General features: G+C 46.2%; 7 protein-coding genes across 7 annotated transcripts; 5 read left to right on the top strand and 2 right to left on the bottom strand.

Annotated features, from left to right (window-relative positions):
* Positions 1-21: 21 nt before the first annotated feature.
* Positions 22-871, bottom strand: N7508_005977 (FAD-dependent oxidoreductase; the record flags this gene model as incomplete). Its single annotated transcript, XM_058464043.1, has 2 exons — positions 22-611; positions 658-871. The coding sequence occupies 2 exons, from the start codon at positions 869-871 to the stop codon at positions 22-24; spliced, it is 804 nt and encodes a 267-aa protein (XP_058320521.1).
* Positions 872-1,474: 603 nt separating this feature from the next.
* Positions 1,475-2,643, bottom strand: N7508_005976 (zinc-dependent alcohol dehydrogenase; the record flags this gene model as incomplete). The annotated part of the gene is made up of 3 exons (XM_058464042.1): positions 1,475-1,659; positions 1,714-2,441; positions 2,498-2,643. 3 exons carry the CDS (start codon positions 2,641-2,643, stop codon positions 1,475-1,477), a joined length of 1,059 nt encoding a protein of 352 aa, XP_058320520.1.
* A 759-nt stretch (positions 2,644-3,402) lies between these two features.
* On the top strand, positions 3,403-4,296 carry N7508_005975 (enoyl-CoA hydratase/isomerase family protein; the record flags this gene model as incomplete). The annotated part of the gene is made up of 2 exons (XM_058464041.1): positions 3,403-3,719; positions 3,795-4,296. The coding sequence occupies 2 exons, from the start codon at positions 3,403-3,405 to the stop codon at positions 4,294-4,296; spliced, it is 819 nt and encodes a 272-aa protein (XP_058320519.1).
* A 2,231-nt stretch (positions 4,297-6,527) lies between these two features.
* Positions 6,528-8,284, top strand: N7508_005974 (uncharacterized protein; the record flags this gene model as incomplete). The annotated part of the gene is made up of 5 exons (XM_058464040.1): positions 6,528-6,683; positions 6,727-6,781; positions 6,865-7,089; positions 7,199-8,133; positions 8,192-8,284. The coding sequence occupies 5 exons, from the start codon at positions 6,528-6,530 to the stop codon at positions 8,282-8,284; spliced, it is 1,464 nt and encodes a 487-aa protein (XP_058320518.1).
* A 134-nt stretch (positions 8,285-8,418) lies between these two features.
* N7508_005973 (uncharacterized protein) lies at positions 8,419-9,065 on the top strand (the record flags this gene model as incomplete). Its single annotated transcript, XM_058464039.1, has 2 exons — positions 8,419-8,618; positions 8,738-9,065. The coding sequence occupies 2 exons, from the start codon at positions 8,419-8,421 to the stop codon at positions 9,063-9,065; spliced, it is 528 nt and encodes a 175-aa protein (XP_058320517.1).
* Positions 9,066-10,455: 1,390 nt separating this feature from the next.
* N7508_005972 (uncharacterized protein) lies at positions 10,456-10,783 on the top strand (the record flags this gene model as incomplete). Its single annotated transcript, XM_058464038.1, has 2 exons — positions 10,456-10,474; positions 10,563-10,783. 2 exons carry the CDS (start codon positions 10,456-10,458, stop codon positions 10,781-10,783), a joined length of 240 nt encoding a protein of 79 aa, XP_058320516.1.
* A 24-nt stretch (positions 10,784-10,807) lies between these two features.
* Positions 10,808-11,519, top strand: N7508_005971 (uncharacterized protein; the record flags this gene model as incomplete). The annotated part of the gene is made up of 2 exons (XM_058464037.1): positions 10,808-11,032; positions 11,097-11,519. 2 exons carry the CDS (start codon positions 10,808-10,810, stop codon positions 11,517-11,519), a joined length of 648 nt encoding a protein of 215 aa, XP_058320515.1.
* Positions 11,520-12,466: the final 947 nt, after the last annotated feature.

Below are 12,466 nucleotides of genomic sequence, written 5' to 3'. Positions count from 1 at the left end.
AATCCGGCCAGTAGACCATCTCTACATCGAAGGTCTGTTGTAGATCTCCCATCGATAGACCCGCGTATCGAAATTGGTGGCTTCGAGGAAGCGAGGCACATGTTCCTGCCAACCTTTCAAGATACCGCTAAGATGTTGCTTTGGATCATCAGGTAGTGGCTTTTCTTCCCATGATGGCTCGACAACCCACCATTCAAACCCAGGCTTTCCATCATGTAACATGGGAAAGAAACTAGCCTGGTATTGCCAATCGTGGGAAATGACACCGTGGCTTTCCGGAATACCAGGGATATAATCACACCAGGCGAGCCAGAGACGAATTCCTGTGTAGAAAAGGCCGGGCTCACCAAATGCCTGATGTGAAATTGGTGAGCGGATTCCATCTGCTCCAATAAGGATATCGGCGGTAAGCTTGGCTCCATTTCTGAACTCAACCTCAACGCCATCTTCGAGTTCGGTATAACCGGTCACTTCATGGCTCGCGTGGGTAATACCCTCAGGCATGAGATCTAGTATTTTCTTGAAAATGGACGAGCGCAGGACGCCGTAATGCCAACCTTTGATTCCCATGCGTCGTTCGACCTCTTTGTTGAATGGGAGCTGGACTCGTTCTATGCCGGTGTTATTTTGAAAATGTGTCGCCGTATAGGAACCCACGTTGTCCAGGCTCAGCCCGTAGGATCGCAGAATCGCCAAGACTGGTGTCGACAAAAGGACAGCACCATCGAATGGCCTTGCATTCGGGTTGGCGCTCAAAGATACGCACGTCATAGCCACGCTTGAGAAAGGCAAGGCCTGTTGAAATGGCTCCTGGTCCCCCACCAGCGATAGCTACTCTCTTTCCCGGGCGCCAATTCTGTTCGGATATCATGAATGTCAGTTGGTATGAAATATGTTTGAATAAAAATAGATGATAATACAATCATAAACCGACTGACACAGTTTTTGATATCCTTCAATGGAGCTAAAGGGCAAGTGAATTAGTGCTGAATTTCTAGGATATAGCCCGTGTTCCAGTTGCGTGGTTAGTCACAAGTCACGGATATACCTATACTTGCTGTGAGTAAGCGGAACCAAAATCTGAATGGGTCTTCAAGTGTATCATTCCGTGGAGTTTTGGACTATCGTAGCCAGATCGAATCTAGCGGCTCCACTAGTGTAGGAAAATAAGGGCTCAAACTAGCGTATTTGGGCAGCTTTCATTTGACTAGAGCTGCTAGGCGAGTTCTTCAAAGCTAGTGTCCACTTTTCCGAGAATCTGATGTGTGGCTAAGGCTCTTAGGGCGAACTTCATACATTGTAGCTTAACTGGACCGGTTGGAGGTCCACATTCCCAAGAAGCCACCCGCTTGTTGGTTTCCACGAAATACCCGCTCACCCCCAGGATTGAGCAAGAAACTCTTATAGTCCAGTCAATTCTCAACATGTCGTGGTTTTTATTATTTTCTATTTCTTATTTCCCACTTCACTCGATTTACTGGGGTAGTCTAACCACAGCTCTTCCTGTGATGCCATCCTCCCTTAGTCTCTCAATCAAGGTTGGCACGGATGAGAAATCAAAAACTTCTATCGCTGGGTTTATATTCCCTGCTGCTGCCTCTTTGAGCAAGTCGGTCATTTGATCCTCGGTGCCCACAGAGGAGCCGGTGAAGGTGAGACCTATTTTCAAGGAATATGAGTAGGTGATTCGGGGACTTGGATATTTAAGCATACCTCTCGCTGTGCAAAGTGTGGCCGAAAGTGGAATTTGGATATCATTTCGTGGCAAGCCAACATTCACAATGAAACCCATATTCCTCACCAGATTCGGGGCCATCTTCAATGCGTCCTCTGTTCCAGGAACAACGATTGTAGCGTGCGCGCCCTCCCTAGTCAACTCCAGCACCCGAGCCACGACATCATCAGTCTTGAAGTCGAGGAATGCTTCGGCGCCAGAATCGAGACTCAGTTTCCTCTTGTCATCACCACTATCAACAGCAATGACTCGCAACTTCTTCATCCTAGTTGCGATCTGCACGCCAATATGCCCCAGACCGCCACCAGATCCAGAGATAACGACAAAGTCACCAGTCTTCAACTCATTCTCGAGCTTTGATAAAGCGCCAACCATTGTCAGCCCGGCGCATAGCAATGGTGCCGCAATTTCATCAGCCACGCCATCCGGAACAATAGTAAGGAACCTCGCATCCGCAATAATGTACTGCTGCAGCGTTCCGGGAACATGACGGCTGGTGTTGAGCTGTTTGGCGCAATTGTGCGGGAAACCGCGTTTGCAAACGGAGCATTCGTTGCATGCACTGTACAACCATTTGACTCCGACCCGTTGGCCCAGCAGGGATTTTGAGGTGTCAGGCCCTGCTTTCACCACGATACCGACTCCTTCATGGCCGATAATGGAATTATAGGCGCCCCATGCTTGAACAGCGCGAAGCTCTGAGCGGCTTCCCGTTTATCTGAGTCACTAATAGGAGCTGCAGGTTTTTGTGAGAATGCTTACCATAGGCCGGTACATCTTAATTTGACTAGAACCTCGTTTGGTCCTGGACTGGCCACTGGCAGGTCATTTCGAAGGCTGATTTGGGCTTTTTCGCCGGGATTCACCACCACTGCAGCTTGTTGGAGGTTAGGTGTTGTGTTTGCCATTTTGTGAGCAGGGTTGAAACCGATCTGGTCTGGATATATGTCTAGTCGTAAATTGTACAGAGAGCCCTGCCTTGAATATAATCCATGACTTGACTTGATACGTCGATAATTGGAGTTCTTCGGGTTACCGAGGTAATCGATGGGGTCGGCGTATGATTCGGCAAGTAAGTGGCGATGACGGCCCCGGCGGATAGCGGTTAGCATCATTTCAGCCTCGTTTCCCCACAAAGTTATGCAGAATATAGGAGATCTAGCGGACGATTATGAAGTATTCATTGATGATACACTTGCTTAAGGTTTTCTGTAGATACTATAGGGCTAAGGACCTTGGTAGTTTTAAGAAGGCTTCTATGTGGCTCTTACGGTATTGATTGGCAGTCACTAATTCGTTTGTGTCTGCAAATAAAAAAAATCTTTATCATAAGTTACTCTTTACATATTCACCCGAAATCAACGTGGTGAATCTTCCTCCCTTCCTTTGGGGTCAATAATGTAGCACGTTCCATAGAGTCCCTGCAAATTCCATACGGTCTCATGCAACCCTTTCAGCTCCACTATCTTCTCAACCAAACAGAACAAACCTACTTGAATTTGATCGCACATACAGAATGTAGTTCTCTTGATAACATGCTGACCGTAATCACGTGATGATGTCATGAGCATTAACATGTGATGCCGCGGACCTGATTAGTATTCAGACACCCGAGACTCAAACATAACATCGCTCTTTGACCATTTTCTATTTTCACATCTGCAACCATGGCTTCCTTGTTTACTGTCCCGATCAGCTCTACCGGTGGCTCAATTGTTTGCACAAACCCCAGCACAGACAAAAAGCATGAAAACATCTACGTTCTTACCTTTACCTCGCCCAAGGATAATCGCCTGACACCCATCTTTATCGACGCTTTGATTCTCGCTCTTGACATTATTGAGCATCGCTACCCGAAGGGGGTTGTAGTCACTACTAGCGGAATTGCCAAGTTCTACAGTAATGGGCTTGACCTCGATATCGTTAGCAAAACCGAAGGGTTCCTAGAGAACTGGCTTTGGAGACTGTTCCGACGATTCTTGACGTACGTATCAACGCTGCACTCTCATCAGAAGCTCGGTCCCCTTTTGAATCAATGACATGCTGAAATTTGATTCAGATACCCCATGCCAACAGTATGTCTCTTGAACGGCCATGCCTTCGCTGGAGGCTTCATGCTGGCTATGTACCACGACTACCGAGTCATGAACCCGGACCGTGGGTTCTTGTGTATTAATGAGCTGGAATTCGGCGTCCCGCTCCAGACGCCTATGATGGCTATCTTCCGTGAGAAGCTGGCTCCAGTCACATTCCGGAATGTGGTTCTGGAGGCCCGCCGCTGGGGTGGACGCGATGCACTCCAGGCCGGAATTGTCGATGCAGTTGGCGGTGCCCCGGAAGCTCTTGCTCTTATCCAGGATCGCAAGCTGCAAAACAAGGCTGCAACAGGCATTTATGGCACCATGAAGGAGGAGATGTATGCTCGGACCCTGAGTGGCTTGGACGATCATGCTGGTAACTTGAAGTGGAGGGAGAATGTGGAGGATAAGAACCATGCTGTCCAGAAGAGAGGACTGGAGGCTGTAGAAGCATTTGAGAAGAATGGAAAGGCGAAGCTTTGAATCTGGCAAAGATAGATGAGTTTCTTTTTGTATAATTTGCATGTGCTGTACATACAACAACTGCCAGAATGTCATCCATATTCTCAATTTTATATGGTCAAATCAATTCACTCGAGGCACTCGAAAGTTGGCAAGAAAGAGGTGAAAATGGATTTTCAAGTTAGGACTGAGCGTGACCTGAGCGCTCTGATCTGCTCATAGAGCAGCCTGATCTTACTGAGCACGACCTAATCTTTACATAAGCTTAGTGACTCGCTCACTGAGCGTTACCTGAGCAGCCTGATCGACCTGAGCCAAGCGTGGGAGCAGTTCACCTCAATAGAATGCACCACGCTAGTCCGATTCAAATGTAGTTAGTCACCAGAACTCTTGACCGTTGTTCCCTCAACGAAAGGGCTGGCATTATCGATTTGGCAGTCGACACAGTTTTTTTCGCCTCTTGCTTAGACTCTCTCAGTCTACAAGCAATCTTAAAAATGATTGATACAGCTGACCTGGGTGAATGCGCCGTGAGTTCATTGGCCAGGCTCAATCAACATTATACTAAGAACCCACCTAACGTTAAAGTTTTCTTCGCGCCTGTGGGAGAAGCGATGATATACACATCCAAAGGGTTCATTGCATTCAGCCCTAATTCTATCCTATCCTATTTTTCGCGGCACTGACTCTTCCTTGGATGTTAGGATTCTAAAAGCTCAAATTCTTGTTACAGTTGCTCGTCATAACCCCCAATACCCTTCTGACATGAATCTCCCCAGCGTCAGGCCTGAAAAATGTAAGATCATGAACCAAAACATTAGAGCCCCAGGTCTCCCTTCAAATAACGCGCCAAACCGCTCCCAGCTGAATGCCATTTTCCTGAGAAAGCTTGAAATAGAGAGACAATATTCGTTACTGAGTGAGCAGCCGAAATTTAGTCGAATCTTGATTATCAGGTGATTGGTTGGTATAGGGAACGCTGCAAGAAGTGGTTTTTGAAACTCAGCGATCGACAGCATGCTTAGGTTTAATTAAATCACAAACCTTGTAACGATGATCTGGGTCTTGAGAAAAAGATGAGAGGCAAAGAGTGCAGGTATTGAAATGGCAGAATTGGTATTTGTATTCATTCCAACTGGTTCGAATCTACTGCAAAGCCATCGACTAAGTTTTTACACGCATACTGAGTCTATCTTTCTGATAAATGGGTCCTAGCCCTGGATTAGAACCACCTAGTCCCAGAAATTAAATAGAAACTCCGTTTCAAGGGGAAGGAAGAAAGGGCGATCAATTCGGATAACCGGAAATGGGCAGACAGAGCTTCCAGTTGAGCTGATAGTAAATTCTAGAACTCGGCAACAAAGCCAGTCAAGGATGGAGATAGAGCCACAAAATGTTCCAAACTATGGATTCTGCTATGAAAAATACAGCTGTGTATATGGCCTTGAGTACTATTAAATTTGCCCAATCAACTATTGCATGAGTATCACACTTTTAACGAGCAAATTCCTAATCCCTGCGAGCCCGGAGGTAGTTTCCAGAAGAAAACAAGATCATGAGATATCATATGCATTGTTTTTGAGGTTTCTAAACCATCCAAGCGTAAGAGCTTGAATTGGCTAATATCAAGAGCTTTCAAGAAACCTTCGAGATGTTGAAATCAGCAAAACAAACTTAATTATTGTACCAGCCCGTCGGACCAAAGCCTCTAATTTCAAAACTTTTTCTTCGTCACAAATTCCGTCAATAACGTATCCGTTCATCCCGAAGTACATGCACCCGTATCTAGCCGCCCGATATGGATCTGCTCCCAAAGAGGGACAGAGGGTCTTGGCACGGGGGAATTCCGGTGTCACTTGACCTCATTTGGATAACGGGTATACTGCTCTGATGACCTTACCTCCGTGGGGTGGGGGATTTCCATAGGGTGACGGGGGATTCCCGGGACTTGATGACATGAACACCGTAAATCCGAGCATAGTTTGTATGCCTTCTAGGGACGCTAAATTGGTACTCGATCAAGGAGGTAATCCGATAACCCAATACTCTCGATTTGTTGATGGATCTTTTCAAGTCTGCCAAGATTTCCCCACATTCTCCCCCCAAGGAGCCGGTCTACGGTTACTGCCTATTTCCGCCACCTATGGTCTTCAAGCGGATTTTCTTTTCCTTCAGCTTCTTGCCCCCAATTCTTACCCCGGATTTACAGATAAATACAACTATATCTCTCACATAAGCGACACAACACGGCCATGAATCCCACTACCTCTTCTACAACAGATAAGCGCTACTTCTGTACCGTCTGCCAGCAAGGTTTCACACGCAGCGATCATCTCAAAAGACATAGCCTTCGTCGTAAGCTACCCATTGTATCCCAACCTCGCTTTATGTTGTTGTTCATGTCCATGGTTTGTCACTCTCTTGCTACATACCAACTAAATTCTGCATTAGATTCCGGGCGAAAACCCTTCTTATGTGGTTTTTGTAACATACCATTTTCCCGCTCGTGAGATACTTGTTCAGCTCCTCTAGCTGGAGTTCCCCTCTTAGAAGAACTGCGAGACTGATGATCACTTTTCATTATCGCAGTGACTGTCTGCGCAAGCATCTTGCAACTTGTACCGAACGCGGAAATCGTCGCGTGCCTCCAAGGTTTCAAGCTGGCCGAAAAAGACATGCCTGTCAGCAGGCAAGTTCAAAGTGCCTTCTCACATATGCGACAAGCTTTACTAATTAGCAAAATCCTGCACAGTGCATATCACGGAAAATGCGCTGCGATGGGAATTTTCCTTGTACTTCTTGTTATGAAAGCAAGTATTTTTGCAGTATTGGTAGCAAGGGGCTAATAAAAGAAAAATTGGATTCAAGTATGGCTGGCTACAAGTGAAACTTTTGAGGCGTTGCTAATGAATGATCGCCGCAGGCTGCGTCTCATTGCAGCGAAATACTCTCGAACCGCCCTCTGATCGGAGGATATTAAGAAGCCTTCTCGAGGGAGGGACTGACAGTTTTACCGAAAGTCTCTTTCTCCCACCAAGCAATTATAGGACTCGGGCCCTTGCATGTCATAAACTTCGAAGTGTATCATTCGACTTCGCTGCTTCGCCTGCCAATTTGCAGGAAGATCAGAGCGAATTCAAAGCCTGGTACAATGAATACGAATCGATCTCTCTACCCTGCATGGAAGATGTGTTGAACGGTTTCTTTAATGGTCCCGTTGGTGATCCATCCAGCATGTTAGACTTTTCTTTCTCCGACGAGACCGCGGGTCCGGCAATGGCAACCCCCCTAGGGGACTTTAGCCCGAAGCTATTTTTTGAACCGCTTCTCCCTGAGTCTGAAAGATCATATGCTGCATTGTTAATCCAGTCAATTCTGAGGAAGGCGCTTGAAGTTCCTCTGCCTGAGAAAAGGCAGTGTGAAATAATCACCTATCTGAACTTCTTACTGACAACTACGCGCATCGAACGATTCATTGATCTGTACTTCGAGTACTGGCACCCGAGCGCTGCCATTCTTCATCCTCCTTCCTTCGACTCAGAAAAAGTCTCCCTGTCTTTACTCGCATCTGTGGTATTCATGGGCGCTATGTATTCGCAGGACGAGATGGAATTATATGTCGCGAAGAAAATCATTGATTTTGCAGAGCTTTTTACTTTCTCCAGTACTGTCTTTGCCAGTGACAGTGAAGTTGTTATTCAATTCTGCAACGACCGAGATTTTGTTGAGGAGCTTGATACTTGCACTCAATTACAGGATCTTCAGGCAGGGCTGATTATGGTCATAGTTCAGTATTGGGCTGGCAGTCATACATCACGGAATCGCGCAAAGGAAGAAAGGTTCAGCCAGGTTGTTAAGGTGGACAGCACAATGCCATGACAGTATGGGATACACAGCTAACCAGTATCACACACAGGTTGCTCGTCAAGTAGGATTAAATTCCCGCCACCTACTCCAAGATTGTATATACGAAGACTTATGGATACGCAAAGAGAGTCGAATTCGGTAAGCACATCCTGGCTACGATTCGCTGATGCTCAATCTCAAAGGCTAAGTGACGACAGTACTATGAACACCATCCTATTACTTGACTGCGCCTTCTCATTCTTTCAAAACTACCCATGTCGATTGAGTTATACCGAAATGGGGTGCGAGCTTCCATGTGAAGACTTCATATTCAACTCCGAGCATCCTTTCTCAGACCCAAATTTCCGATTTACGCGGCAAACTACCATCTCAGAGGGCTTTCATTTTCTCTTTCAAGATATTTCTAACCAAACTTCATCCTCCCCCTATTTCTCACCCATCTCACCTCGGGAAAGTAATACATTCGAGTTGACAACGTTTGACATGTTTTTATTGATACATTGTGAGAATGAACCTCTTCAATGGATTAATCAATGATGAACTGACCGCTTGCAGTGCTTTTTACTTACATAAACACTCATTTGGATCTCCTCAGGCCACTTGTGGAAATTTCTCAAAGTCAACATGACACACTGCTATCTGAACCCATTGGAACATCTAATCCTTGGCCTGCCGGTGGACCACTAACGAATCGAGCTTCCAGGGCGCTTTACCGTTGGCGCGAGCAATGGTTGGAGCTCTGCAATAAGATGTCTAGCAATGAATGGAGTAATGTTGGCCTCAGCAAGACTGGATATAACTTTTATCTGGTTTCGCAGCTTTTGTTGAACATGGGAAGCACAGGTGGCTTATGCAAGATGGAAGGCAATTGTGAAGACAGACTGGAGCAACTCAAGGTGCTGTTGCCTGACGACTACGATTGAGGTGTACTAGCTATTAATAGAAAATAAATATTCTTCTATAAATATTTGTCAAATGCTCTGGAACGGATTGGCTAGCTTTCCCTTGCTTGATATTGGCTATGTTGATCATGCGTGAAGGAAATTTCCAGAGCATTTTGACTCAGCGGTGAAGATTAAAATGGGAACAGCGTTTCGCGAGTTTAACACTAATTACTGGTTTGGGTAGGTATCTTGATATCTGATTGGGGCCAGATACTGGTTGAAGCGGGATCTTAATCGACTAGTGGCGGACTCCATCGAGGCGCCCGGATAAGATGCGCGTTTCAGATAAATTAATTATGAGGTATCAGCTGCTGAAAGTAGCCCGGTATATAGCTAGGTATCTACATTTCGTAGCAGCTAAGGATACAGAGATTTACCGAGAAACAAATCTTTGTTTTTTGTTTCATTTTACGTCTCATCTACCTATATCAAACGGCTGAAAGATGCTTTTGGTGATTTGGAAACATCAACAGCGTTTCAGCCTTCTTCCGCCTACAAAGTTGAAAGCGTCGACCATCCTGAAAGTAAGGTTCAAGTTCAAGTTCCTCGCCCATCCTCCTCGCTTTTTGATCCCCTTAGTTGGTCTTGGATAAGGGAAGAACATTTCTCTGCCAGAATCATCCTTGGATCTTTCTTTACGGGGTCATTGAGGCCGGTTCTCATTCCTGGATTTTCTGTCGTTGCCAAAGACCTCGACTGTAAAAGGTAATATTGTCTTTTATCAGGTAAACATCCTGTCAATCAGGTGAAGTGTAAAGATGATAAGTGGTCAAGTAGTAGCAAGAAAAATGATTATCTTAAGACAACATCAATTTCTTGAGAAGCCGAAGTCTCTCTGAATAACTCAATCTTTTATATTACAGATGAGCAGTAATGATGGGGTATTATATACAGTAATAATAGAGTAAAGTATTGATACGCATAAGAACAATGCTTCTAGTTGACATATAATGATGGTCCTGATGACAGCAACGATGGGTGTGGTTATTTTATGCTGACTGCACCCATTGACGTTTGGTTCATGGATCAGCATTAAGACGAGGTTGTGAAGGAGAACTCTCAGTCTTAGAGGCTCTGCCTTAGCAGCCAGAGCAGGCAGTTTTAGCACAAGTATCCTGTGAGGCAGGACCGGCTCCGGCACCTTAAGAGCCACGTACAAGAGCATTACCGACGGGCAGCTTATGTGAAATTAAGGGTCATGAATTGACCATATGTACTAATAGAACTCGTTGTTAGCTTATTGAATTTGGCGGTTCGCTTGTGAAATACGTTATCATCGGACTTCTTATCGAGCAGAGAAAGTGGTCATTGAGTGATCACCCTATGTTGTGAAATACTCAGTGAGCCTGACTCTGAGCGCCCTCATGATATGGCTGCGTCCCAATTAGGTAAGTCGCGGCCGCGGCCTAAGGTCTGGTACATACTGCTACATACGTCCGCGATTCGCGGCTTGCCCGACTCACCTCTGGAGAACAGCACGCTCTAATGAGGATGGTGGTGAGGTTGGTTCTTCCTTCCCCGACATGCGTTCTCTGATAATTGCTTCCCCCATCCTGACCCAGAGCGGACCCTCTGTTCTCCCTTCAACTGAAGCCGATTCCACTTCTCCGTCTACAATTACCATGCCGAACACTGCCGAGACTGACGGTAGTAACCTCCTCCTTACCGCACTACCTGGCCGTTGTCTTGCCTTCTAAAATTGGCGCGACGAGAACCAAGCCATGGAGAAACGTCGCCGCCGCCAGATGCATTTCAGTGATATCCTGGCCAGCGGCATGGCCGACGAGGACGACACTCAGGCATGGGCTCGGACCCTTGTTCGATGCCACCGCGAGCAGGGCGAGCACAGCTCTGTCAATGTCGCTGCTTCCTCCCACGCGGAGATCCCCATGTCGGCCAAATCTCCTGCTCAGGAGCTTCCTATGCCTCCTCCTGGTATGACCAGAGTAAGTCATCTTCAGTCATATATCTAACTCCAATTTCATCAGTGAACCTAACAAGATTAAACAGAGATCCCTCGTGCTGCCTCCCATCAACGCCGCAGGAATCAACCACCTCCTGCTCCAAACCAGGGCTCATGACCCTGTCGCCCAGGCTCTCATCCAGAAGAACACCAAGCACCTTCAGGAGCTGGGCACCTTTGACAAGTTGACAACCGGGAAGAGTACCAAGCCTGATGACCAGGCTTTCTCCAAGGTCCCTGATGATGACGGTGAGACTGTCAACATGCGAGTTCGAGCAGCTCATGAGCGTCTTCAGGCGTTCATCCAGTTCTTGCCTGAAGATGAGTCAAGCCCACAGCCTACATTTGCTCCTATTGATTCTCTCGCCGCATTCAATCTTCTCCCTGCTCCCGGTCCGTTTTCTGCTCGCGTACCTCCAGCCTCATCAGCTCCTCTTGCTCTACTTGCTCGTCGTGACTCTCGTAAGTGAAGAGCTGGGCTTAGGTTGCTCTTTGATGATACCATGTTTATGTTGCGGCATGAATAGGCGTTTTCCGGTTCTATTGTTTGCTCTGGCTTACAGGGATCTATTGATTTTTTGTTTTTTTTTGTTATCTGTGTATCTTTTGTCGAGCCAAATGGCGAGATTCTCTCAGTTGTAAAGATATCAGCTATGACATTTCTAATAACAACATTGGTGGATGTCCAAGTCTCTTCTAATGAGTTCGTAGGGTAAATCTGACGCATAATTGAGTTAAATTAGTTCAATTTAGGACTTGTCGATGTCACTTCAGTCTACGTCTGACCTTATTTTGTGGGGCCTATCCCGCAATTTCGAGTGCCGCGCATTTCACACTGCTGTCCGCAGTTTCATTGCCAGGCAATCCATCAGTGTGCTACGTCTCGTGTTTTACTCGCTTGATTTTGTGCTGTGTGTAGTCAAGCAAAATGAGAGAGGGTAGGAGAAGCTTTTTATAGAATGACACCGGAATTTTAGAGGGGCTTTAGGCTGCCTGCAAATGTGGAAAATATTGAAGAAGTGTCACTCGTCTGACCAAAATTGAGGTGTATTGGAGATCATTGTTTTTGGAAGTACGCTTCTTTATTGGGGCCCGACTATGCAGCCAAGGCAACCCGATGCTTGACAAATTACCCTGGACGTCTCTAGGTCCAGATTATACGGGCAGCCTTTTCTGAAATAATGAACTCCTATGTTCTGAGATATTTGATTTAGCATCTCACTAGCTCACGCCTCACAAGCAACCCCCTTCCCCCCCTCCCCCGAAGGCTAATAGCTTGTAAAGTTGTATTCTGTGTTGCCGTAGGTGAAGAATGGGGTTAGGCTAGGTACTATTACCTATATCAAGAAAGGAGATAACTAGCTATCAGAAAGAAAAAACAATGGCGAAGGAGAATATTAATATTATGTTTCTAAGG

The sequence above is a fragment of the Penicillium antarcticum genome (genome assembly GCF_028974205.1).
Source record: "Penicillium antarcticum strain IBT 31339 chromosome Unknown utg000005l_segment0_segment0, whole genome shotgun sequence".
NCBI lineage: Eukaryota > Fungi > Ascomycota > Eurotiomycetes > Eurotiales > Aspergillaceae > Penicillium > Penicillium antarcticum.
This window is presented reverse-complemented; position numbering and strand designations above follow the sequence as displayed.